Source organism: Nyctereutes procyonoides, unplaced genomic scaffold (genome assembly GCF_905146905.1).
Source record: "Nyctereutes procyonoides isolate TBG_1078 unplaced genomic scaffold, NYPRO_anot_genome, whole genome shotgun sequence".
Taxonomy (NCBI): domain Eukaryota; kingdom Metazoa; phylum Chordata; class Mammalia; order Carnivora; family Canidae; genus Nyctereutes; species Nyctereutes procyonoides.
Genome location: NW_026575131.1, coordinates 41,613,445 through 41,640,241, shown reverse-complemented (window position 1 = coordinate 41,640,241; position 26,797 = coordinate 41,613,445). Strand labels below are relative to the sequence as shown.

Here is a 26,797-nt window from a genome sequence, read left to right as displayed (position 1 = left end):
ATTTTTATTTTTTTTTAATTTTTATTTACTTATGATAGTCACACACACAGAGAGAGAGAGAGGCAGAGACACAGGCAGAGGGAGAAGCAGGCTCCATGCACCAGGAGCCCGACGTGGGATTCGGTCCCGGGTCTCCAGGATCGCGCCGTGGGCCAAAGGCAGGCGCCAAACCGCTGCGCCACCCAGGGATCCCCTATTTGTCCTTTTTTTAAAACAGATTTGAGAGAGTGCGTGTGCAGGAGAGCACAAGGTGAGGAGGGAGCAGAGGCAGTGGGAGAAGCTGAGCAGGGAGCCCCACCTGGGACTGGGTTCCAGGACTCCAGGGTCACGACCTGAGCTGAAGGCATGCTTAACCAACTGAGCCACCCAGGCACCCCAATATTTATCCTTTTTGCTCTGGTTTACTTCACTCAGCATAATATTTTCAAGTTCATTGATATTGCAGCAGGTGTCAGAGTTCCCTTCTTTTTTTTATTTTTTATTTTGACAGGTGAATAATAGCCCGTGGCATGCATTTGCCACATCTTGTTTATCCATTCATCCATGATACACATTTGCTTTGTTTCCACCTTTCGGCTTTTGTGAATGACATAGTTAGGAACACTGGTGTGCTCTCATTTTCTTTTCCATGAAGGTTGGCCCGTGACTGAGTCTTGCAAAGTCTGGGGCCAAACTGGGCCCAAACTGCGCTGTGGGTGAATCCGCTCTTGCGAGCCCCCATACCACATTCCAGGCTCTCCTTTGCATTTCTTGAACGGCTCAAAGGCATCCATATCCGGCTTCACACAAGACAGACCTGAACTCTTCGCTTCCCCTGGCGTTTCTCCGCTTTACACCCCATCTAGGCGTTCTTCTCCCCTCCCTGCGAGGGGACACGTCCGTGTCTGAGTCCCCGGCCTTTCAGACCGAACCGAGCGTTCCAGTCTCCAACCACTCACTTCTTTGCCCCAAAGCTCTGCACTTGGGATAAAAACCCTTTGCTGTCTTCTCAGCCCCATGTCCTACCCAGCCCGGGGGTCTCTCCTTCAGGGCTCAGTTTCCAAGTCACCTCTCTAGGGCGGCCCACCTGCCACGCTAGCTCTATCAGAGCACCTGCCTCTCCCCTCTCTGTCCTTCCGCTCCACTTGGGACTTCAAGCTTCTGGGTGAGTTCTCTAACGCCCTTCCCACGAGATAGGAGCGCCGAGGCGAGGCGGAAGGCAGGCCCGCAGGTCCCCCCGGCCGGCCGGGAAAGGAAAACCAGCTCGCGCCGGCTTCGCAGCTACGTGCAGGAAAACTATCACTCCCAGAAACCCTTTCTCCGGGGGCTGGAGAGTCGCCCTCCACGCCCTTCCTGCGGAGGAGACTGAGCATGCGCAACGGCCACTGCGGTTAGCCCGCAAGGCTGCGCGGGCGGGGACTGCATCTCCCAGGAGGCCCTGCGTGCAATTTTCATCGCCGCGTGACGAGCGGCTTCCGGCGCGGAGGGGCGGGGCGCGCGGCTGAGGCAGCAGCTGGGGCAGCCAGGGGAGCGGCCGGGTGGCCGGCGGGCGCCAGCCGCCATGGAGGCCGTGCCCCGCATGCCCATGATCTGGCTGGACCTGAAGGAGGCCGGAGACTTCCTCTTCCAGCCGGCCGTGAAGAAAGTAAGTCCTTTCCCCCCACCTCTCCCGCGTAGCGCCGTCTGCCAGCGCGTGACGCCCCCTGCGCGTCCATCATCTCCCTAGGCCCTGGTCGCAGGGTCGGGTGAGGCCGGGAGGGGCCTCCGCTGGATTTCCTCAGCCCGCGCCCCCTCCCCCCCCCCCCCGCAGACATTCCTGTCCCCTCCTCGCCCGCTCGGGGCTAGCACCCGCAGTCCGTCGAAACCTGCTTCCCGACTTCTGCTCCGGGCCATCCACGGTTCCCACCGAGGCACCGCACTTCCTCCGTGTGACGCTCGGGACCTGGTTCTGCCCCGCCCCTCCTCCACGCCGGGACCGCCTCGCGGGGAGAGGTGGGCGGCCCTGGCCGTCTGCTCTGAACTGTGCCCTGCGTGCGCTGTCTGTCGTTCCAGGACCGGCCTGGGACGAGCGCCGGGGATGGCTCAGCATGTGTGTGTGTCAAGGCGGGAGCCAGAGGAGTGCCTGACCTCTGCGATTGGGGTCTCTCTGACACTTGGTGCAGTTCTCTCTGGACCCTTAAGAAGAACCATATTCGGGAGTCCCCTTAGACCAAAAGATACAATTCCTTGTCATTTTTTTGGGAGAGTTACTGCTTTTCTTAATTGCCAGGAGGGGGTAGACAGCGTTGTAGCTCCTGGAGAAACCTTAGCTGTCGTGTTTGGACCTTCAGTTGGACGGAGGAGACCCAGGCAGGTTTGGTGGTGATGGAGGCAGGGGACCTGTGTGGTGAGATCAGGTGGGGCTGGTACAGAGAGGGGGGCCAGGTGTGTTGAATGAGCACCGGGTGCCTTCTGAGACTTCAGCCTTGGGGAGGGCCACCTAAGAGCATTGGGTCAGAGCAGAAGTAAACAGGAACAACCAGGTCGTTACAGGTTGGCATCCTCGTGATTTTAGTAGTTTAGAAAGACAGGAAATTGGATTCATCTAAAACTTAAGAGTTTTGTTACCTCTTCCCCAGACTTTGGCCTTCTAGCCATCTGCTCTTTCAAGTACAGTTAGATGAGTTTTCCTGAAACACAACAAAACTTTGTTTTCTAGTTCATCTCTAACCCATTTAGAGTTCTCCCCGACCAACCACAGCTCTTTCCGTAGTTTTTGAAGGCCCACTGTATGTTTGATCTGTGTTGTTTTTTTTTTTTTTAAGATTTTATTTATTTATTTGAGAGACCGGGTGATCTAGAGAGCACAAGCAGGGGGAGGGGCAGAGTGAGAGGGAGAAGCAGACTACTCCCTGATCAGGGAGCCCAATGAGGGGCTCGATGCCAGGGCCTCGAGATCATGATCCACGTGGAAGGCAGACCCTCAACCGTCTGAGCCACCCAGGCATCCCCTTGATCTATGTATTTCTGTTGTAGGTTCTGTTCACAGTCAGCCTTTTGCTGTTCTCTTAACATTCTCTGTATATTTGCTCTTCTGTGCCTTTGGTTGTGGAATTCCTCCCACCCAGAAGTGCCCTATTCTTTGTCGTGTGGGATGGGCATGGGGCCCTTCTTTAATCTCTTAGGTTGATTCTCTCCATCTTTCAAGGTCCAGTTTAAGTTCTTTCTCTTCCAAAAGTGTTCTCTTAATTCTTTGATTTGGGTTAAACTTCCCCTTCTCTGAATCCTTTTTTCCATTCTTCTCCTGGTGTTAGTATTGTGTGCTATGTTTTAACTCTCCTATTCAATTTTAAGTGACCTGAGAGGCATCTCCCTGCTCCTCGAAGCCTAGCGGGGCCCTCTCTACACAGTTGACATTCAGGAAAATATTGCTCAAATAAGGACATTTGAGAGAGAATTTAGTCATGGTGACCATAAATTTATGGAAATCCAGTGGATAAAATCTCAGCCCAGAAAATCCTAGGAGATATTTTTGTTTAAACTTAGCCTTTGATATTCTGGTCACTCTTATCTAACCAACAAGGTTTTATGTGAGTAATGACTTCCCTGGAAGCCTTCCTGAGTCTCCATGAAAGTAGTTGGTCACTAGCTGTTTAGCCTGAGGTGGTATTAAATGCTGAAGAAACTATTCATTTCCTAGACTTCAGCTCTTTTTCTGTGTTTCCTCCTGGGGATTGGGGAAGATACCGCTGTGGTTGTGACATGTATTTGCATGAACCCATTGAAAAGGACTAACAACCCGTGGGTAGGCTGGGCTTGCAAATGGCCAACTCCCTCAGGGTACCCTGGAGCTCTTCCTACAGGAGACTGCAGAAGCCACTGCAACCTGGGAACTCTTCCTGACCTGGACTCTTCCCCAGCCCTTGAGCCCTTGCTCTGCCCTTGTCCTCTTCTATCCTTTCTCTTAACCATGGGAACCTTCACCAATGATTTGGAGCTGAGAGAATTTAGGTTAGGATACTGGGGTAAAAATTGATTCTGTTGAGGTCACCCTGTTGAACACATCTGTATTGGTAATACAGATGAATAACAGACAATTCTGTTTTTCTTTCATGGAGTTCAGTTTAGTAGAGGAAACTTAAAAACTAAATGGCTATATCAGTGGAAGAATATGTGTAGGGTACAGAAGTACCAGCCTAAGGACGGGCCATCAGAGAAGCCTTGGTGGGATGAATAGCCTTTGCAGGATGAATTGAAGTTTTCCAGATAGCTGAAAGGGTTTGTTTCATTGTAAGGCCTGGGCTGTTGAAAGACCTTTAATAATGATTAGTATTGTTTTTTGCTGCTGATGGACATGCCTTCAATTATGAAATAATGTAAAATAAGAGCCAGGAGAACAAGCTGGTTTTGAACTGCAGCGCCATGTTTTGGGTTGAATAACGCTGCCCATGTAATTTTTTAGTGTAAAAATGCTGCTGTTCCTGCACTTCCTTTTTTTTTTTTTTTTTAAAGATTTTATTTATTTATTAATGAGAGACACAGAGGGAGAAGCAGGCTGCACGCAGGGAACCCGACATGGGACTCGATCTTGGGACCCCAGGATCACGCCCCAAGCTGAAGGCAGGTGCTCAACTGCTAAGCCACCGTCATCCCGTCCCTGCACTTTCTTACCTGAGCCCAGATTGCTGACTCACTGGAAACTGATGAAGGCTGATTTGTACTTTTCATCATTGAGTGATTTGGTGACAAGTGTTGGTATTTGAAGTTGTTTTCTCTTCTGGTGCCAAACACCTTCCCCTAATCAACTGCACTGGAGCATAAATCTGACTTGGACTTAGGTGTTAACATCATCTCTGACTCATTCTTTGAGCAAGTGTTTATTGAGTGACTGTATGTGCCAACCCTGAGAATTCAGGGCTCTGTGTAATGATAAAAATTGTTGCTTTCAGGGAGCTTATCTTTTAATGATCCACATGGTAACCCATCCTCAAGGGAAGATGTATCATGTGGTAGCCACCCTGCCATCTGAGTGACTCCTTGGCCTTTCCCCCACTCCCACTCCGGCTGGATTGATCTCTAAATCTTAGTTTTCCACCAGGTTCCTCCAAAGAAACTGCCTGCTATTCAAGGCCTGCCACCACTTGGCTTCAGCCTGCCTCTTTCTAATTCATTCCCTCAGGCCTCTCCTCTAGGAACTGTCAGCCTCTTTTCCTTCCACATCTGATCATTGCTCTTGCTCTGGTCCTTACTGGAATTCCTTTCCTCTAGTTCATTACTCTGGTTGAACCATACCTCCCCAGCTGCCTGGCTATTGAACAACACTCCAGATTCAGACAGGTCTTAGCACTCAGCTTGTCTGTACCACAGAGTGCACACTCTTCTTACCTCTTGTTACTGTTCCTCTTATTCACATGTAGGGAGAGTCTGGTTTTTAGGTTTGTGGAATTCCCCCCCCTTCCATGTTTCTCATAGGATAGCTGCTGACTCCTTTGAATCACTTGCAACATACACAGAAAAGATTATGAGACAACTGGAGGCCTAAAAGGGGACCTGCCTCCTCAGCAGTGAGGAGCAAGGGACATTGCCAGTTACCTCTGGTGTTGGGTGACCTGTCTTTTCTCTTATCACAGATTTAGAGTTACCAAACCTGTCTGCCTACTTATGTTTTACACAGGATGACTTTAGGAACAAATGACGTGCATTGTCTAGTTCATTCTTCTCTGACTTTAGTCTTATACACCAAAAACCTGTATCCATTTCACTTCAGATTCTTCCCTTTACTCGGGAAGTAATAAATATCTGTATGTGGAGAATGCTTTACAAGTGTTGGTTGAATGACCTAGTCTAGTTCTAGCACCCACTGGGAGATGTAACATGAGTTGTCCTTGCTGATATTGTTTAGATGAGATGTGGAATAGGGATTAGGCTAGGCAGGGACGAAGGTCTGTTCTCTTCCTCTGTGCGGTAGGGCTGTAATTTGGTTTTAGGCTTGTTGACATCAAGGGTGGGACTTGATCCCGGGACTCTGGGATCACACCCTGAGCCAAAGTCAGATGCTCAACCACTGAGCCACTCAGGCGTCCTAATAAAATTAATCTCATTTGAAATTCAGTAGCAAAGTATATATTGTATTTATTAACAGTCCTATATGTGGGACTTAGTTTTATGTGTGTTTCCATGGACCTGCCTAAGGAATGGGCTTCAGAGTGTCTGTGAACTAAAATTGTGTGCACATTTTTGGGTTTGTGCATAGTTGAATATTTCTAGGGAGATTTCTTTTATGGCTTTTGTAGTCTCAAAGGACTCAGAAAAAGGCTAAGAACTATGGATATAGGGGAAAGTGTTTTTCAGGTACCGTTTAATTCTTCAGCAACTCTTAAATATTTGTTTTCCACATTTCCAATGTACAGAAAAGTTGAAAGAATAATAAATTTAATAAATAATAATAAAATTCTCTCTACCTAGTTTTGATAATTATATTTCACCATATTTGTGTGTTCTCTGTGTCTTTATGTATGTGCTTACGTGCATGTGTATGTATCTTGTGAACCTTTGAAAGTAAGTTGTACACATCTCAGCACATCATAAGACTAAGGACATTCTCCTGTGTAACCATATTATCACACATAAGAAAATCCACAAAAATTTTCTGTTATATGTTAAAACTTCACCTATTGTCCCCAAAGCATTTTTTAAAGATTTTTTTTTTCATTTTTTTAAAGATTTTAAGTCATCTCTACACCCAATGTGGGGCTCAGACTTATAACTCTGAGATCAAGAGTCACATGTTCTACTCACAGCCAGTCAGGTGCCCCTCCCCCCAGTTTCTTTCCCCCCAAAGATTGTATTTGTTTATTCATGAGAGACAGAAAGAGAGAGGCAGAGACATAGGCAGAGGGAGAAGCAGGCTCCACACAGGGAGCCCGATGTGGGACTAGATCCCGGGACTCCAGGATCATGCCCTGACCTGAAGGCAGGCACCCAACCCCTGAGCCAGTCAGGCATCCCCCCCCCCCAAATATTTTTTATGACTTTTTCTTCCCCAAATTTGGATTCAGTCAAGGTTCTCATATTGAATTTAGTTCTCTTTCTTTAATATTTTAAAATCTAAACTGGTCTCCTGTTTACCCCACCACCACCATGACATTGATTTTTTTCAGAGACTGGGTTAACTGTTGAGCAGAAGTCCCAGCTTTTGAATATTCTTGAGTGTCTCCTTTTAGTATTTTCAGTTTGTTCACCCATCCTCTGAATTTCATGTAAGTGCCACCATTTGCAGAGCATCTGACACATCTGATAAGGCTCCTACCATTCCCAATGCACTCATTGTTTGGTGCGGGTTAGAGGGGTGTCACTGGCATGACCCTGCCACGGTGCCAGGCACAGTCTGGTGAAGGCATGTTTAGAATGTAGAGAGAGCAGCAGTTAAAGTTTAAGGGATTGACATTTCAGCTGAGTCTTTTTTATTTTTATTTTTTAAGATTTTATGTATTTATTCATGAGAGACACAGAGAGAAGCAGAGACATAGGCAGAGGGAGAAGCAGGTTTCCCGTAGGGAACCCAGTGCGGGACTTGATCCTGGGACCCCGGGATTAGGCCCTGAGCTGAAGGCTGACACTCCATCGCTGAGCCACCGAGGCGTTCCTCAGCTGAGTTAATATTGGAGAGGGGACAACATGTGGGCAAGCATTGAGACCTGAAAGCAGCAGTTCCACAGGACTGTTGGCTGGGCGTCCTCAGGAGTCACTTGAAGACAGTCCTTGAAGGCAATTGGGAGCTGGTTGTGAAGGGCCAGGAACTCTGTGCATAGGAGAGATTGGAGGCTTTGGAGAGCCATTGTTGCACATCCTTTTCAGATTATAATTTTTCTCTTTAGATTGCAACTCATTTCTCATCATCTCACTAACCTGAGAAAAGTTTGGGTTTATTTTTTCCCCCGGTGTGTGTGTGTGTTTCAGAAGGCTTTGAAGTTTGGAGTGACAGTGAAGTTTGCTAGAAAGAGAACTCTGGCCTCTAGGTAAGGAGCACATTTAAAGGGGTGACAACAGGATAGAGAAGAGAGCTCATGGACACACGGGATTTGCAGGAGGTAAAACCAGCAGAAGAGGTGGGCATCACTGCCCTTTGTGTTTGTGGAATGGGTATATCTGGCTCCCCCTAGATTGCTAAGTCAGCCAATAGGAACCATAACAGGGGTGGTTCCAGCTGCCTTAGTCTGTTGACCTTAGGTGAACAAGGGGTCTTTTGATGCAGGCTGTGCCTCCAGACTGATGAGTTTGCTCATTTTTGAGAGAGTCTGCTCCTGAGGTGGTGAGTGCTATTGTGGCCAGGCATGCCAGTCCCCTATCTGATGTGGGCACTGACTTTTCCTTCTATCTTGATCATTCCCAACACACACCTGCAGGCCTTTCTTCAAGGTGAGGAAGATGTAAATTATTTATTCTGTGTTGCCATATCCTAGCCTGGAGAGCTGGCAAAGAAGGCTTTGCGCTCCCACTCTTGTTTGGTATCTCTTGCCTATGTTTGTGGTTGGATTAGGATTATGGTTGTAATCCCAGAACACAGCAAGGTCTAGTCCTTGAGGGAGGCTTGAATTTGTGGCCTATTGGGATGTTCAGTAGGATCCCTTTTCAGCCAGCTAAGTTCCCCTGCTTCCTGAGCTGCCAGAGTCCTGGACTTCACAGAGAGGGCTGCAGCATGATGAAGACCAGAGTGTTCACCTAAAGTCGCCCAGCATTATTTTCTATTTTGCTCAAAGGTAGAGGCATCTTAGCGCTGCTCCATCTTTGAGGTAGAGTTCATAGTGGTCCGGGAGATAGGCTCGTGATTGTGGATCTAGACTGGTGACTGCCAAGGACTCAGGGCAGGAGTGAGAGCAGGGGAGTGTTCTGTATTCATGGTTTAAGTTGTTTTCTCTTTCTCTTTTTCTTTCTAGTTTGTCCTAAAAAATTATGGAGAGAACCCAGAAGCCTACAATGAGGAACTGAAGAAGCTGGAGTTGCTCAGACAGGTAGGAGGATAGTATTTTTATGCACTTGTAAACAGGACTGCTTGGTAGGGAGGTAAAGAAACCACCTGAAACTGTTGTTAATTTAATGTTTTTTCCTCTTTAAGAGCAGCAAAGTTAATGGTAAAAAAATTTGAAAATGCTTTAAAAAAAAAAGGACAGTTTTTTAAAAATCCTTCTCACATTTTTGTATATATTTTATAATTTTTATATAATCAGTCCTTGAACAACAGGGATTTGAACTGTGTGGGTTCGCTTATATGCAGGTTTTGTGTAGTACAGGCTTTGCATGTATTTTCTTTATGATTTCTTTAATATTTCCTTTTCTCTAGCTTACTTTATTATAAGAATACAATATATAATGTATATAACATACAAAATGTGTGTTAATTGACTGTTTCCAGTGGGGCTCTGGTCAACAGTAGGCTATTAGTAGTTAAGTTTTTGGGAAGTCAAAAATTATAGTAGATTTTTGACATGGGGGTCAGCACCCTTTAACCCACACTGTTCAAGTATCAGCTGTGCATTCTATATAAAAACACAATAGGATCCTACACTGCCTGTAGAGCTTATGTATTCTGCGCTTTATTTATTTATTTTTTATTTATTTATAGATTTTATTTATTCATGAGAGACACAGACAGAGAGGTAGAGATACAGGCAGAGGGAGAAGCAGGCTCCATGCAGGGAGCCGGATGTGGAACTCGATCCTGGGACTCCAGGATCACGCCCTAGGCCAAAGGCAGGCGCTCAACTGCTGAGCCACCCAGTCGTCCCATGTGTTTTCATATAATGCATTGTAGATTTGTTTCTTTATCAATGAACATAGAACAGTAGTATTTTTCATGTCTTGTGATCATTACATTGCACTGTGATTTAATCCATCTGGTCTCATTGAACATTAGGTTATTTCAGTTTTCACCATTGTAAGTATAATTCATGTCTGTGCATACTTGGGCATTGACGGGATTGTTTCTGTAGGAATTAGTGGGTGAACAGGATGCATTTGCTTTCGTTTCCACCTCCAGCATGGTACATGCTTATTCCTGCTGTTACTTTTCAGTTCTGGCAATCTGGTAGGTGAAAAGGGTATTTAATTTTAATTTTCAGTTATTTGGCTAATAGTAAGGTTTCACAATTGTGGTTTTTTTTTTTTAAAATTTATTTATGATAGTCACAGAGAGAGAGAGAGAGAGAGAGAGAGAGGCAGAAACATAGGCAGAGGGAGAAGCAGGCTCCATGCACCGGGAGCCTGACGTGGGATTTGGTCCCGGGTCTCCAGGATCGCGCCCTGGGCCAAAGGCAGGCGCCAAACTGCTGCGCCACCCAGGGATCCCGGTTTCACAATTGTTAATGTGTTTGTTACATATCTTCTTTTAGGGCTTGCCAATATCTTTTGTCCATTTTTCTATTAGAGTCATATAGGCATACCTTGTATTGCGCTTTGCTTTATTGCACTTCACAGATACTGTGTGTGTGCGTTCTTGAAGATTTTTTTAAGTAATCTCTGCACCCACTGTGGGGCTTGAACCCACAACGTCAAGATCAAGAGTCACATGCTCCACCAACTGATCCAGTCAGGAGCCTCTAGATATACTGTGTTTTTACAGATTGAAGGATTGGGCTGTCTTGCATGGAGCAAATCTGTTGGTGTGTTTTCCCGATAGTACTTGTTCACTTTGTGTCTCTGTGTCACATTTTGGTAATTCTCACAATATTACAAACTTTTTCATTATTGTATTTGTGAGGGTGATATGTGATCAGTGATTTTTGAGGTTACTGTTGCAATTGTTTTGGGGCACTGCAGACCCCGTATAAGACCGAGAGCTTGGGGATCCCTGGGTGGCTCAGCGGTTTGGCGCCTGCCTTTGGCCCAGGGCGCGGTCCCGGAGTCCCGGCATCAAGTCCTGCGTGGGGCTCCTGGCATGGAGCCTGCTTCTCCCTCTGCCTGTGTCTCTGCCTCTCTCTCTCTCTCTCTCTCTATCATAAATAAATAAATCTTAAAAAAAAGAAAAGAAAAGACCAAGAGCTTGGGGCAGCCTGGGTGGCTCAGCGGTTTAGCGCCGCCTTCGGCCCAGGGCGTGATCCTGGAGACCCGGGATTGAGTCCCACATCGGACTCCCTGCATGGAGCCTGCTTCTCCCTCTGCCTGTGTCTCTGCCTCTCTCTCTCTCTCTCTGTGTCTCTCATTAATAAATAAATAAAATCTTAAAAAAAAAAAAAAAGACCAAGAGCTTAATGGGTAAATGTTCGGTGTGTTCTGACTGCTCAATCAATCCACTGTTCCCTTTTCTCTCTCCTTGGGTTTCCCTGTTTCCTGAGACACAACAGTATTGATATTAGGGCAATCAATAACCTCGCAACAGCCTCTAAGTGTTTCAGTGAAAGGAAGAGTCTCACATTCTCATCTTAAATCAGAAGCTAGGGACGCCTGGGTGGCTCAGTGGATGAGTGTCTGCCTTTTGCCCAGGGCGTGATCCTGGCGTCCTGAGGTTGAGTCCCACATCGGGCTCCCTGCATGGAGCCTGCTTTTCCCTCTGCCTGTGTCTCTGCCTCTCTCTTTCTCTCTGTCTCTCATGAATAAATAAAATCTTAAAAAAAAATAAATCAGAAGCTGGAAATGATTAAGTTTAGTGAGGAAGACAGGTTGAAAGCCAAGGTAGGCTGAAAGGTAGGCCGCTTGCACCAGTTAGTCAGGTTGTGAATGCAAAGGAGAAGTTTTGTTTTTTTTTTTTTTTTTTAAATTTTATTTATTCATTAGAGAGGCAGAGACACAGGCCGAGGGAGAAGCAGGCTCCATGCAGGGAGCCCGACGTGGGACTTGATCCCGGGCCTCCAGGATCACGCTCTGGGCCGAAGGTGACGCTAAACTGCTGAGCCACCCAGGCTGCTCTGCAAAGGAAAAGTTCTTGAAGGAAATTAAAAGTGTTACTCCAGTGAGCACATGAATGATAATAAAACCACATCAGCAATGGCTGATGAGGAGAAAGTTTGAGTGGTGTGCATAGAAGATCAAAGCAGCTACAACAGTCCCTTAAGCCAAAACCTAGTCCAGAGCAAGGCCCTTACTCTCTTCAATTATATGAAGGCCCAGAGAGGTTGAGGAAGCTGCAAAAGGAAAATTTCAAGCTAGCAGAAGTTGGGTTATGTTTTTTTTTTTTTTTTTTTTTAAGATTTTACTTATTTATTCATGAGACAGAGAGAGAGAGAGAGAGAGAGAGGCAGGGACACAGGCCAAGGGAGAAGCAGGCTCTATGCAGGGAGCCCAACGTGGGACTCAATCCCGGGTTTCCAGGATCAGGCCCTGGGCCAAAGGCGGTGCTAAACCGCTGAGCCACCCAGGCTGCCCAGGTTACGAGGTTTAAGAAGAGAAGCCATCTTCGTAACATAAAAGTACAAGGTGAAGCACCAAGTGCTGATGGAGAGATCCGGAAGATAATTCATGAAAGTGGCTACACTAAACAACAGATTTTCAGTGGAGACAAAACAGCCTTCTGTTGGAAGAAGATGCCATCTAGAACTTTCACAGCTAGAGAGGATAAGTCAATGCCTGGCTTCAAAGCTTCAAAGGATAGGCTGACTCTCTTGTTGGGGGCTAGTGCAGCTTGTGACTGTAAGTTATAGCCAGTACTCATTTATCATTCTGAAAATCTGAGATCCCTGAAGAATTCTACTGAATCTACTTTGCCCATGCTCTAGACATGGAACAACAAAGTCTAGATGGCAGTACATCTATTTACAATGTAGTTTACCAAATTTTTTAAGGCCCCTTTTAAGATCTCAGAAAAAAAAAGATTCCTTTCAGAATATTACTGCTCATTGACAATGCACATGGTCACCCAAGAGCACTGATGGAAACTTACGAGGGCTTTTTATTTTGTTTCGTTTTTACCCCCGGGGTTCCTCAGTAAAGTTTTCTTCATGTAGGTTTTACACATAACTTGTTGAGTTTATTTCCGCACTTTTTTTTTGATTGTTGTTGCTATTATTGAATATTCTTCCCCCCTTCTTCTTTTATATTTTCCACTTCTTACAGTAGAGAAAAGCAACTGAGCAATATATTTTGTTTTTTGTTGTTTATTTTTAATTAATCTCTACATCCACCATGGGGCTTCAGCTCATAACTCTGAGATCAAGAGTTGCATGCTTATCCGACTAACCCAGTCAGGCACCCTGAGCAATTTATTTTAATTGTTTTCTTTCTAATAGTATTTGAGTTCACTTTCTTTCTATTTTTATTTTTATTTTTATTATTTTTTTAAAATTTATTTATGATAGTCACACAGAGAGATAGAGAGAGGCAGAGACACAGGCAGAGGGAGAAGCAGGCCCCATGCACCGGGAGCCGGACGTGGGACTCGATCCCGGGTCTCCAGGATCGCACCCTGGGCCAAAGGCAGGCGCCAAACCGCTGCGCCACTCAGGGATCCCTTGAGTTCACTTTCTTGGGTTTTCCAAGTACTTGAGTCATAGCATAAACGCATAATGATTTTACTTTCTTTCTAGTGGTTGTACTCCTTATTTTCTTGGAATTAGGCATTTCCAGAGCATTGCTAATAATTGTGAAAATGACTTGTTTCTGGTGTTGAGGTATCAGCTTTGAGCACAGTGCTGGCTGCTGTACCCCGTGTCTGAGGGCTTGTTTCTGCATTTGGGGGTGCAGTGGCCCATAGCAGTGGCTCTTAGCAGCTCATGTCTGTCTCATAGGGGCAGGGGTGTCTGCACATTTGCTCATTTGGTGTTCTGATTATTAACAGATCATAAAAACTATAAAAAGCTTTGAAAATAAGAGAAATATAAAGAACAAGACAGCCATTCCCACAGGCAGTCATTGTGATTTTACACATTTCATTTTTATTTAAAAAGCGAGAAGTTAAAATAACATTGCCAAAACACTATAGACTAAATTATTTTAATTGTTACAGTATTTGCTTAGATTTTATTGTTACTAACCTTTCTTAACCCTTGCTCCTTAGCAATAAACAATGACCAATAACCAAATGGTGTTTCTGTAATTAATATGAAGAAAGCATTTTTCCCAGTTTTTGAATAAGAATGACATAAAACTGAATAATTTCAGCTCAGCTCTTGCTGGGGGCAAAGCTTGATCACCCAATAGAGAACTAAGAGGAGCTCTTTATCTGTCCTATTTATATACTGGACTTCCAGTCACGCTTTTTATTTATTCCATTAGCAAACATTTGTTGAACGTTTTCTTAATTTCAGGTACTGTCTAGGTACTGTAGATCAACAGTGAAGAAAGCAAAGTTCTTGTGGCATTATGTGACATTCTTTTTTTTTTTTTTTAAAGATTTTATTTATTTATTCATGAGAGACAGAGAGAGGTGCAGAGACACAGACAGAGGGAGAATCAGGCTTCATGCAGGGAGCCTGACGTGGGATTCAATTCCGGGTCTCCGGGATCACACCCTGGGCCAGAGGCAGCACTAAACCACTGAGCCACCCGGGCTGCCTGTTATGTGACATTCTAAATAAGATTCTTTGAGCACAATGGCACTGGTGTGGCACCACTGGCAGTGGGCTAAGCTTCCAGTGGCAGGGAAGAGGACAGAGGAGCCAAATTCTGAGGGTTAGGGGGAAAAAAAAAGGATGCCCAGTGAACAAGAGGCTTCATGAGGGATCCAGGAAGCGTGATGCTGGAGTGGTGGTTTCATTAGGCAGTCTTGGGTAAGGCCTTCATGCTTCCATAGGACTTATTAAATGCCTCCCTCAGCCTCCTGTGGTGTGGTCCCAACCATCCATATGGTGGTTCATCGGAGACACAGTTATGGAGCAACAAGTATGGGAACCAGATCTAGAAGATTTTTTTTTTTAAAGGTTTTATTTATTCATTCATGAAAGACACAGAGAAAGAGGCAGAGGGAGAAGTAGGCTCCATGCAGGGAGCCCGATGTGGGACTTGATCCCGGGACTCTGGGATCACGCCCTGAGCCAAAGACAGACAATCCACCGCTAAGCCACTCAGGCTTCCCCAGATCTAGATTTGATGTAGGTGCAATTCTCAAGCAAGAAGTTGTTCTCCTGCCTACAGCATTGTGGAAACAGTGGTATCAAGGCCAAGTGCCAGTTTGCTTATTTTATTTTTGAAAAATTTACTCAAGAGTTTCAACAGTGAAAGGCTGCAATTAAGGAAGCTGCACATGAGTCCCCTTGCAGATCTTTTTTTTTTTTTTTTTAAGATGTGTTTATTTATTAGCAGGGAGTGAGGCAGAGGGAGAGAGAAAGCATGCGCACATTGGGGGGCAGGGGCAAAGGGAGCTTGAGATGGGGGAAGGACGGGGGAATCTCAAGCTGCCTCTGCACTGAGCATGGAGCCTCATGCAGGGCTCAATCCTATAACCCCGAGATCATGATCTGAGCTGAAACGAAGAATCCAATGCCTAACCAACTGAGCCACACAGGTGCCCCCTGGAAATGGAAGCTGGATACATCTTGGGGAGCTGTAGGCTCTTCTCACAATCTGGCCTGTTTCCTCATCGGTAAAGCAGAGGCTGGAAGAGTTGTCTCTAAGAACACCTTCCAGGTGCAACTCTGAGGTAAATTCTTGATTTATAGAGCATAAAGCTGGCAGGCATGGTGAGGGGCTTGCTGGGAATGGTAGGAGTGGCATGGTCTCAGAGCTTCCTTACCGACCCTCCTGCTCGCTTCAGCTTCTCCACGTGCAGGTATTGGAGAACAGGGCAGGTGGGACTGGACGAGGGGAGTTCCTGGCTGGATTAAAAGTGCCAGTGGAGGGGTGCCTGGGTGGCTCAGTGGTTGAGCATCTGCCTTTGACTCAGGGCCTGATCCCAGTGTCCTGGAATAGAGTTCCTCATCAGGCTCCCCACAGGGAGCCTGCTCCTTTTCCTGTGTCTCTGCCTTTTTCTCATATCTCTCATGAATGAATGAATGAATAAAATCTTAAAAAAAAAAAAAGTGCCAGTGGAGTTGTGTGGCTTAGAGAGAGGGTTGCTTTCATTGTTTCCCAAAGATGATTTTAGGAAGTACAAAGACAAATCTTTTGTTTTAATCTTTTTGTATAGGCTTTAGTATTAAAAAAAAAAAAGTAACTATAACATCAACCCTGTTGCAAAGAGGTGACTTCTTAGGATGTGGCTCCACTTTGAAAAATGGCTCAGCTTAAAGGAAAATGTTAACTCTAGGTGGTATCTGATTATGGCAGAGAAAGATGGGGAGGGGGTAGTGACTCTGATTCCAGAAGTCCTGGTTTGAGGGACAAGTCACACCTTAGCAGTATACGTGTCTGTGGGCCTCATCTTTGCTCTGGGCCCTCTGGAGGCTGCTTCCTGAGGGAGCTTACATTCCTGTTCAGAGAGGAGACAGGCCCTAGGGAATGCTGTTGAGTGCAACTGGTGCTGGCTAGTCCTGCCCTGTTCTTCTGAGAGCATCCCTGGCAGGGCCTTGGAGCCCAGCTCTGGAGGGTGGTATCCTCCAAGAAGGGTTTCTTCTAGCCAGTGCTGGCCAGCTCTCTGCTGGGCCCCCTGGCTGCTAAAGTCTTCTGGGAGTGTGTGTGGGGGGATACTCTGGTTCTCTCCAGCAGGTGGGGGAGAGTGTTCACAGTGCTGCTAGCCTGTCCCTTTGTTTTGTGCTTCTTGGAGAGTAGGTTGTCTGCTTTTCTGTTTGTTTGAGCACGGGGTTCATCTGCTTTGATTTATTTCCCCAAAATGGGAAGAGCTTTATTGTTTTTAATAAAAAGTGAAAGTGGGGGCAGCCCAGGTGGCTCAGCGGTTTAGCGCTGCCTTCAGCCCAGGGCGTGATCATGGAGACCCGGGATCAAGTCTCGCGTCAGGCTCCCTGCATGGAGCCTGCTTCTCCCTCTGCCTGTGTCTCTGCCTGTGTGTGTGTGTGTGTGTGTGTGTGTGTGTGTCTCATGAATAAATAAATAAAATATTTAAATTAATTAAAATATTTTTTTAAAAAATTTTTAAAAATCCTTTAAAAAAGTGGGGGAGGATCAAGGGGGATGGGGTACTACTGAGTGTTGGGAGCACGTGATGTAATGAGCACTGGGTGTTATATGCAACTGATGAATCGCTGAACTCTACCTCTGAAACTAATAATATACTGTATGTTAATTGGATTTAAATGATAAAATAAGTGCTCGCTTCGGCAGCACATATACTAAATGATAAAATAGGAAAAAGGTGAAAGTGTTTAATATGAAGAATAAGCAATACAAAGAAATATATGTCTCTACATGTGTATATAGAATAGGATAAGTTACTTAAACCCTGTTACCCAGTGGTAATCACTTAACATTTTGGTGTATACCCTAGAATCTTGTGTATGTACCCAGTTGGCTATCAGTTTCTATACGATTTCACATAAATGAAATCATACTGCTCATCTGTTACCTTTTTTTTTTTTTTTTTGACTCAATAAATATATCATGAACATTTAAACATAGTACTCTCATCTTGGGTCCTTGTGGCTATAGGGTATTTTCTTTTGTGGGTAGTCTTGACATTATTTAAACAGTCCTGTTTAATGGAAATTTTGGTGGCATCCAGTATTTGACCCTGTTAATAATATACTGTGATAAATATCCTTGTATGCTCACCAAGCATTTGCTTTTCTGGGTGTCTTTTACTGTATGGTTTAGATACAGAACTGTGGGTCAGGATCAAGTACATGAACATTTTTAATGCATGTTATAAAACTGCCTTCGGGAGAAGTGGGACTGACTCAGCCAGCCCTGGCTGGCTGGTGGGGTGGTTGTTGAACAGCTGCAGGCATAGCTGTGGGCTGTCTCTGGATCCCTTGGAGTGTGCAGTTGCCTAGCTCAGATGCAGATTTCTTTCTTGGGGATCTATGGGCAGACAGACCTGCCTGTACTCTACCCCAAGTGATGGCAGGCCTGCTTCTCCCATCCACCCTCCAGAATGCTGTCCGTGTCCCACGGGACTTTGAGGGCTGCAGTGTCCTCCGCAAGTACCTAGGCCAGCTCCACTACCTGCAGAGTCGGGTCCCCATGGGCTCAGGCCAGGAGGCTGCTGTTCCTGTCACTTGGTGAGAGCTGGCAGGCAGGGCTGGGGGGAGCCTGAAGGGTGCCTGGGGCAGCCCAGGGTGTTTGGGTGATGGAGATGTCCCAAGCCCTCCCTTCCCTCCCCTCCCCTCCCTTCTTCCTCGCTGCAGAGGATGGGGAGTGGCTTGGTGTGTGTGGTTGGTCTCCTTAGGTATCCCTCTGACCTCCACTGGGGTGGCTGGTCCCCTCACCTGGCCTCAAGGCCCTAGCTGGCTCCTTTCCTTAAGATGATGTGGGTGGCATGTCTGCAGGACTGAGATCTTCTCTGGCAAGTCTGTGGCCCATGAGGATATCAAGTATGAGCAGGCCTGCATTCTCTACAACCTTGGTGAGCTGCCTCCCACTTTCCCCATGGTCCTATCTCCCAGCCCTGCCAACCCAGGATCTCAGCTCAGCAGGTCACAAAGGCAGTGGGTTCATGGGCAGAGGACCCCTGGGTTCTGACCCCTTCACTGCCTTCCTCATAGCTCTGCCAGCACCTCTTTTATGGGCCAAGGGGAGCCACCATGCTGGGGAGGAGCTCTGCTGGGCTGGCCACCATGTGGTGTTGCTGTGTACTCTGGCCAGGAGTGGTGGCCTCTATTTGACCGGACACTCTGACCCCGCTTATGGCTTTGGGCTGCACCAGTCAGGAGACCAAGGCTGGCCTCAACTAACCCTGTTATCAACCCTGATGACTTAGCCTCATTGTGGCTCAAGGGAGAATCCTGGGGAGCCCAAGTCCTATATAGGCATCCCTGGGGCTTCAAGACTGACCTGTAGGCTGGGTGCTATGTATGGAAGTTCTTCCTTCCTCCACCCCCACATCTGCCTGGTGTAGAGCAAGGCAGAGGGGCTTGGGCTGGACTTGTGAGTTTTTCCTTCTGGGTGTCCTTGGACCAGCTCCCTGATCACGAGTGACAGCACTGCCCCTCCTGCCTTATGCTCAACAAAGGCGTGGGGCAACCTGAGAGCAGCCCCAGGCTAGTTCTGACATTGTGTCCTCTGACTTCCCAGGGGCGCTGCACTCCATGTTGGGGGCCATGGACAAGCGGGTGTCTGAGGAGGTGAGGAGAGGTGGGGCAATGGGCGGGACATAGGACATAACAGGGAGAGGTGCTGAGTGTTCTTCATCTCCAGAGCTCCAGAGTTTACATCCTGTCCCGTGGGAGTGGACCTGGGCAACTCTCTGGCTCTGCCTCTGGCCATCCTCCTCCTCTCCCCTCCCAGGGCATGAAGGTCTCCTGTACTCACTTCCAGTGTGCAGCAGGCGCCTTCGCCTACCTGCGTGAGCACTTCCCTCATGCCTACAGCGTTGACATGAGCCGCCAGATCCTCACTCTCAATGTCAACCTCATGCTGGTGAGGCAGTGCCCTTGTTGGGGCCCAGTTCACTGCAGGGGAGGGGGCAGCTGGCACTGGAGTCTGGACCAGGCCCCGTGCACATAACAGTGGGGCCTTGGCTTTGAATTTTTAAGCCCCAGGTGGATCAGAGTAGGGCAGTGTTTCTTGGAGTAGGAAGGCTAGAGGAGAGAGGACAGGGCAGGGTATCTCTCATTGGTTCCGATGGGGAGGGTAAGATCTCTGGGTGAATGAATGACTGCACCTGCATTTGTCCACCCAGGGCCAGGCTCAGGAGTGCCTTCTGGAGAAGTCAATGTTGGACAACAGGAAGAGCTTTCTGGTGGCCCGCATCAGTGCACAGGTAGGGACAGGGGTAGATGGTGGCATGGCCCCCAAGGGACTGTGAGAATAGGCCTTTAGTTTACTCCTGATCCCCACTCCTGACCCCCTCCTGGTTCCCAGGTGGTGGATTACTACAAGGAAGCATGCCGGGCCTTGGAGAACCCCGACACCGCCTCACTGCTGGGCCGGATCCAGAAGGACTGGAAGAAGCTTGTCCAGATGAAGATCTACTACTTTGCAGCTGTGGCTCATGTGCGAGCACTGTGACCGCTGGGGTGGGGTGGGCTGGGGTGTCCACAGCTTGGGGAATAAGTAGTGGCCTCTCTTCTTTCTTGCCAGCTGCACATGGGAAAGCAAGCTGAGGAGCAGCAGAAGTTCGGTGAGCGGGTAAGTGAGCCGTGGCAGGGAAGGATTCGACTGATTCCAGCCTTTTCACGAGGTGCTAGAGGGGTCCCTTCTCTATAGCATAGAGGAGGCTCTCCTCACCATCCCTCACCCCCACATGCTTGGCCACCCCCTGACTGCAGGCCTGGTGTTTTCTTTTGTGTTGTTCCATCTGCTTTACCCTCATCCCTAGGGGACTGCAGAGCTATAACAGGCTCCCCGCCAGTGGGGACTCCTGGTGGGAGGCGTAGCTGTAAGGTGGAGTGGTCTTTGTGCTCTTGGCTGGGCTGGTGCCTGGCTCCTTCCTCAGCTTCTGGTCTAGTGGGTCACCTCATAGCCAGCCAGGGCTTAATGGGGTGGCATAAGGAGGGAAGGATGGACCAGGCTCTGCTTGTTGCTCCCCACAGGTCGCGTACTTCCAGAGTGCCCTGGACAAGCTCAATGAAGCCATCAAGTTGGCCAAGGTAAAGCTGAAGAAGAGTCTGGTGGGTCTTCAGAGTGAGGGTTGTCCTCACTCTGGCTTTGATTGGTGTTGAGTCCCCTCCCATCTCTGTCCTACAGGGCCAGCCTGACACTGTGCAAGATGCATTGCGCTTTGCAATGGATGTCATTGGGGGCAAGTGAGTCTGTGGGGCTGGGGATGGCCTTGTTTCCTTCCTGTTGGGAAGGGTCTTGGCCCTCTGCATTGTTGGAAGGAAGCCACTACCTGAGAGCAGTGGCCTGATTGCTGGACTTTCCACTTCCCTTTCTGACCCCAGGTACAATTCTGCCAAAAAGGACAATGACTTCATCTACCATGAGGCTGTCCCAGCACTGGACACCCTTCAGCCTGTAAAAGGTCTGGAGCTGAGGGGGGGCTGAGGATTGGGAAGGGGTGAAGATGGGAGTATAGAACAGAGGCATACCCGAGGCTTGTGTGGGCCTGGTTTCTACAGTTGTTACTCTCCCTCCCAGGTGCGCCCTTGGTGAAGCCCTTACCAGTGAACCCCACAGACCCAGCTGTTACGGGCCCTGACATCTTTGCCAAACTGGTACCCATGGCTGCTCATGAAGCCTCATCACTGTACAGGTGGGTGGGAATGGCTAGCTCTGGTCTTAGCACAGATGGGGTTGGGATGTCTCAAGACTCAGGCTTCCAGCAACTGCTTTGTCACTTTGGCAGTGAGGAGAAGGCCAAGCTGCTTCGGGAGATGATGGCCAAGATTGAGGACAAGAATGAGGTCCTGGAGTGAGTTCAGGGCTGGAGGTGGGAGGCGTGGGAGGTACACAGCAGACTTCTGCGGGGTCCCCAGTGCTGCTTGCACAGGGAGAGGAATAGCGAATGTCTTCTTGTACCAGGTTTCCTAGCTCAGCCCTTCTGGCTCATGGTCTTGGGTGCTAGATTTATAGGGGGCAGTCACTTGGCGTGGGAGGGCGATGTTCCCGTGGCCTGTTGTTTTTAGCAGTGCCCTGGGCTGCTACACAGAACACTCTGTGGGGCCAGGCCAGACTCTTTTGGCGGAGGTCAAGAGGCTGATCTGCCTCTGCTAGGACCTCAGACTTAGTTTCAGTGGTGAGGGAGGGAGGAGTTGGGTCGGTGCCCACCTGGTTCTAACCCCCCTGCAGTCAGTTCATGGATTCAATGCAGTTGGACCCTGAGACTGTGGACAACCTTGATGCATACAGCCACATCCCACCCCAGCTTATGGAGAAGTGTGCAGCTCTCAGTGTCCGGCCAGACACCGTCAGGAACCTTGTCCAGTCCATGCAGGGTGAGCAAGGGGGAGAAGCAAGTGAGTGGAGTCCTCTATGGTGGCCTTCTCCATGGACCCTGTTCCTAAGGACAGAGGAGGTGCCAGCACCCGCCCTCATGCCTTTGTAGATCCCTGCACCCTGCATCTGTTCTGCTCGGCAAGTCTGGGGCCACACACAAGCCCTTGACCATGGGGGTGGTTCTGTCTCCCTGGGGAAGGGCGCAAGTTGGGTGCCTGGTGTGCCTGCCTCAGGAGCTGTTCCCCTTTCACAAACACTCTCCAGTGCTGTCAGGTGTGTTCACGGATGTGGAGGCCTCCCTGAAGGACATCCGGGAGCTGCTAGAGGAGGACGAGCTGCTTGAGCAGAAGTTCCAGGAGGCCTTGGGGCAGGCTGGGGCCAGCCTGGCAGGCTCCAAGGCAGAGCTGGCTGAGGTGAGGCGCGACTGGGCTAAGTACATGGAGGTCCATGAGAAGGCCTCATTCACCAATAGCGAGCTGCACCGTGCCATGAATCTGCACGTCGGCAATCTGCGCCTGCTCAGCGGGCCACTGGACCAGGTCCGGGCTGCTCTGCCCACGCCAACCCTCACCCCTGGTGAGCCACCCCCCCCCCCATCCCATGCCCCTGAGAAGGGATGTGGAGCTGTGGCCTCGGGTCTCACCCACCTCTGCTGCACCTAGAGGACAAGGCTGTGCTGCAGAACCTGAAGCGCATCCTGGCCAAGGTGCAGGAGATGCGGGACCAGCGTGTGTCCCTGGAGCAGCAGCTGCGTGAGCTGATCCAGAAGGATGATATCACGGCCTCCCTGGTTACTACGGATCACTCAGAGATGAAGGTGGGGTTGGTGGGCCAGGGACAGTCTCTGACTCTGGGCTCCACACCGAAGTAGTGAAGCCCTGAGTGTCTGCTCTCCACTCCCCCCCCCCCCCCCAGAAGCTGTTTGAGGAGCAGCTGAAGAAGTACGACCAGCTGAGGGTATACCTGGAGCAGAACCTGGCGGCCCAGGACAATGTCCTGAGGGCGCTGACGGAGGCCAACGTGCAGTATGCAGCTGTGCGGCGGGTGCTCAGTGAACTGGACCAAAAGTCAGTGTCTGGCCCTGTGCTCCAGCCCAGACTCCCACCTGGAGCTCAGCCCGGCCACTCACCTCCGCTGGCCCTTCTGCCTGCCAGGTGGAACTCCACACTCCAGACCCTGGTGGCCTCCTACGAAGCCTATGAGGATCTGATGAAGAAGTCGCAGGAGGGCAAGGACTTCTATGCGGACCTGGAGAGCAAGGTGGCTGCTCTCCTGGAACGGGCCCAGTCCACCTGCCAGGCCCGCGAGGCTGCCCGCCAGCAGCTCCTGGACAGGTGGGTGTGGCCTTGGGGCAGCTGCAGCCCAGCCCCAGCTCGGCTAGTGGGGGCCCGGCTCCACTCTCTGCTCCTTCCTGGCTTGTTTGTTCTGTAGGGAGCTGAAGAAGAAGCCACCCCCTCGGCCCACAGCCCCAAAGCCACTGCTGCCCCGGAGGGAGGAGGGCGAGGTGCTGGAGACAGGAGACCTGCCTGAGGAGCTGCGCAGCCTGCCCCCTGAAATGGTGGCTGCTCCCCGGCCACCTGATGCCTACTTGGCTGCTGCTGCCGTCCTCCGTTTTCCTCCTAGCCCCTTCCCCAGCTCTGTGGGCCCAGGACCCCACTATCTTTCAGGCCCCTTACCTCCAGGTGCCTACTCAGGCCCCACCCAGGGCTTGCAGCCCAGGCCCCCCCAGGCCCCAGGCCCCCCTGCTGTGGTCCTGGCCCCTGGTCCTGCTCTCTACCCTGCCTCTGCCTACACTCCAGAGTTGGGCCTTGTGCCCCGGTCGTCCCCACAGCACGGTGTGGTAAGCAGTCCCTATGGGGGGGTAGGACCACCCCCGCCAGTTGCAGGTCTGCCCTCTGCCCCTCCTCCCCAGTTCTCAGGCCCCGAGATGGCCCTGGGGGTTCGGCCAGCCACTACCACTGTGGATAGTGTCCAGGCCCCCATCTCCAGCCACACTGCTCCACGGCCAAACCCCAGCCCCGCTCCACCCCAGCCCTGCTTCCCAGTGCCCCCACCACAGCCGCAGCTGCTGCCCACACCCTACACCTACCCTATGGGGGCCAAGCCGCCTCTCACAGCTCCCCCTGCCCAGCACCACTTTGCTCCTGGGATTCCCCCAGCTTTTCCGGCCCCCAGGGTTGGGCCCCAGCCCCATCCCACAGGAGTGGCATTCACACCCCAGCCCCCCCAGCAGCCCCTTCCGCTCCAGCATCCGAACCTCTTCCCACCCCAGGCTCAGGGGCGGGTGCCCCCACAACCCCCCTACCCTTTTGCTCCTCAGCCTAGTGTCCTGGGACAGCCCACACCGCCTCTGCACACCCCTCTCTACCCAGGCCCCTCTCAGGACCCTCTGCCCCCCCACTCGGGGGCTCTGCCCTTCCCTAGCCCCGGGCCACCTCCGTCTCCCCATCCCACCCTGGCGTATGGTCCTGCCCCGGCCCCTAGACCCCTGGGCCCTCAGGCTACCCCGCTCTCCATTAGAGGTCCTTCACCTGCTGGCCAACCTGCCCCTACCCCCCACCCAGTGCCTTCACCTGCCCCGTCACCAGGGCCCGGCCCAGTGCCACCTCGGGCCCCTGCAGCAGAGCCGCCCCCATGTGTGCGCCGGGGCCCTGCAGCTGCAGACCTGCTATCCTCCAGCCCGGAGAGTCAGCACGGGGGCACACAGCCTCCTGGGGGTGGGCAGCCCCTGCTGCAGCCCACAAAGGTGGATGCGGCCGAGGGCCGCCGGCCACAGGCCCTGCGGCTGATTGAGAGGGACCCCTACGAGCGCCCCGAGAGGCTGCAGCAGTTGCAGCGGGAGCTGGAGGCCTTTCGAGGCCAGCTGGGGGACACTGGGGCACTGGACGCCATGTGGCGGGAGCTGCAGGACGCACAGGAACATGACGCCCGTGGTCGCTCCATCGCTATCGCCCGCTGCTACTCGCTCAAGAACCGGCACCAGGACGTCATGCCCTACGACAGTAACCGTGTGGTGCTGCGCTCGGGCAAGGACGACTACATCAATGCCAGCCGCGTGGAGGGGCTCTCGCCCTACTGCCCGCCCTTGGTGGCCACCCAGGCCCCGCTGCCCGGTACTGCTGCCGACTTCTGGCTCATGGTGCATGAACAGAAGGTGTCCGTCATTGTCATGCTGGTGTCGGAGGCTGAGATGGAGAAGGTGAGGGGGTGGGCAAGGAGGGCAGGGGAGGGGGTGCCCAGGAGGGGGACCCAGAAGAAGAGCAGACCTCACCACCTTGTTTGTCCCTTAGCAAAAGGTGGCACGTTACTTCCCTGCTGAGCGGGGACAGCCCATGGTACACGGTGCCCTGAGTGTGGCACTGAGCAGCGTCCGTGCCACCGAGACCCATGTGGAGCGGGTGCTGAGCCTGCAGTTTCGGGACCAGAGCCTCAAGCGCTCACTTGTGCACCTCCACTTCCCCACCTGGCCTGAGTTGTGCGTCTGCTGCCCCCGGTGTGTGTGGGGGTGGTGGGTAAGGGTATCTGTCTGGCCCTGCTCACGGCCCTCTGGCCTGCACCCTGCAGGGGCCTGCCGGACAGCCCTGGCAACCTGCTGCGCTTCATCCAGGAGGTGCATGCACACTGCCTGCATCAGCGGCCCCTGCACACACCAGTCGTCGTGCACTGCAGGTGGGCCCCAGGCTGGTGGGTGAGGGGGTGTCTGAGGGGGGACCCTGGGCCCAGCTGACACCCGCCTTCCCACCACAGCTCTGGGGTGGGCCGCACGGGAGCCTTTGCACTGCTCTATGCGGCGGTGCAGGAGGTGGAGGCCGGGAACGGGATCCCTGAGCTGCCTCGGCTGGTGCGGCGCATGCGGCAGCAGAGGAAGCACATGCTGCAGGAGAAAGTGAGGGGCGGGCTGGAGGGGTGGGGCTGGGGCTGGGGGCGGGGTGCAGGGGGATACCCTCAACCCTAGGGCAAGGAGGCCCTGTGCTGTTGACCAAACCGAGGGCCCTCTCCAGCTGCACTTGCGGTTCTGCCACGAGGCGGTGGTGAGACACGTGGAGCAGGTCTTGCAGCGCCATGGCATGCCCCCTCCAGGCAGATCGTCAGCTGGCACAAGCGTCAGTCAGAAGGTAGGGAGCCCTTGGGGCTTGTGGGGGGCAAGGGGGCACAGCCACAGCCTGGTGGACTCATGTACACCCATTTCTGTCTTCCCAGAATCACCTTCCTCAGGACTCCCAGGACCTGGTCCTCGGCGGGGATGTGCCCATTAGCTCCATCCAGGCCACCATCGCCAAGCTCAGCATCCGGCCTCCCGGGGGCCTGGATTCCCCGGCTACCAGCCTCCCAGGCCCTGTAGAGCCCCCAGGCTTGCCACCAGCCAGCCTCCCAGAGTCTGCCCAGCTCCCATCCTCCTCCCCACCCCCTCTCCCTTCACCTCTGCCCGAAGCCCCCCAGCCTGAGGAGGAACAGCCAGTACCTGAGGCCCCCAGCGTGGGGCCCCCCTCCTCCTCCTTGGAGCTGTTGGCCTCCCTAACTCCCGAGGCCTTCTCTCTGGACAGCTCCTTGCGAGGGAAGCAGCGCATGAGTAAGCAGAACTTTCTGCAGGCCCATAATGGGCAGGGCCTACGGGCTGCCCGGCCCACTGATGACCCTCTCAGCCTTCTGGATCCGCTCTGGACGCTCAACAAGACCTGAAGAGGCTTTGCCTGCCCGGTCCGGTCCTTACACTACATCATCTCCCCCGCTGGTCTGCCCACCCTAGGAGGGCCTCTCCAGCGGGCCTGGTCTCTTACTCCCATTCCTGCTGCCTTCAGCCCTGCCTGGCCCAGCCCGCACCCCTGTGGGGTGGAGATGCCTTGCGGGCCTTGGGTCAGGTTCTCCTTTGTGGGACCTGACATTTTTCAGCTCTTTGCTATTAAAAGTAATCAACCTGTTCTGTGGCCAGTGTCTGCCCATTGCCTCAGTGAGGGAGCCTCGGTAGCACCGCCTGAACCATGGT

The 26,797-nt window shown here is 51.0% G+C and overlaps 1 protein-coding gene across 2 annotated transcripts; it reads left to right on the top strand.

Moving 5' to 3' along the window:
• PTPN23 (protein tyrosine phosphatase non-receptor type 23) lies at nt 1–26,738 on the top strand. 2 transcript variants are annotated; one of them, XM_055343767.1, is made up of 25 exons: nt 1–1,624; nt 8,895–8,969; nt 17,869–17,996; nt 18,264–18,340; nt 19,009–19,058; nt 19,222–19,353; nt 19,616–19,696; nt 19,798–19,929; nt 20,017–20,064; nt 20,469–20,525; nt 20,623–20,681; nt 20,820–20,899; nt 21,016–21,130; nt 21,224–21,289; nt 21,667–21,812; nt 22,078–22,389; nt 22,476–22,630; nt 22,729–22,880; nt 22,968–23,147; nt 23,245–25,012; nt 25,104–25,288; nt 25,378–25,482; nt 25,561–25,699; nt 25,815–25,928; nt 26,014–26,738. In XM_055343767.1, the coding sequence occupies exons 1-25, from the start codon at nt 1,541–1,543 to the stop codon at nt 26,491–26,493; spliced, it is 4,920 nt and encodes a 1,639-aa protein (XP_055199742.1). In that variant the 5' UTR covers nt 1–1,540; the 3' UTR covers nt 26,494–26,738. The 2 variants fall into 2 exon arrangements, with proteins under 2 accessions (XP_055199742.1, XP_055199743.1); XM_055343768.1 differs by lacking the exon at nt 1–1,624 and adding an exon at nt 9,948–10,042 and having other exon boundaries at nt 8,920–8,969.
• The last annotated feature ends 59 nt before the right edge of the window (nt 26,739–26,797 follow it).

What these genes read in the sequence shown, in the direction of transcription:
- PTPN23 (XM_055343767.1), top strand. Translation starts at nt 1,541, where the DNA reads ATGGAGGCCGTGCCCCGCATGCCCATGATCTGGCTGGACCTGAAGGAG. An exon ending in ACTTTGCAGCTGTGGCTCAT is followed by an intron (nt 19,930 to 20,016) that starts GTGCGAGCACTG and finishes CTTTCTTGCCAG; the next exon opens with CTGCACATGGGAAAGCAAGC. An exon ending in AAGCCATCAAGTTGGCCAAG is followed by an intron (nt 20,526 to 20,622) that starts GTAAAGCTGAAG and finishes TCTGTCCTACAG; the next exon opens with GGCCAGCCTGACACTGTGCA.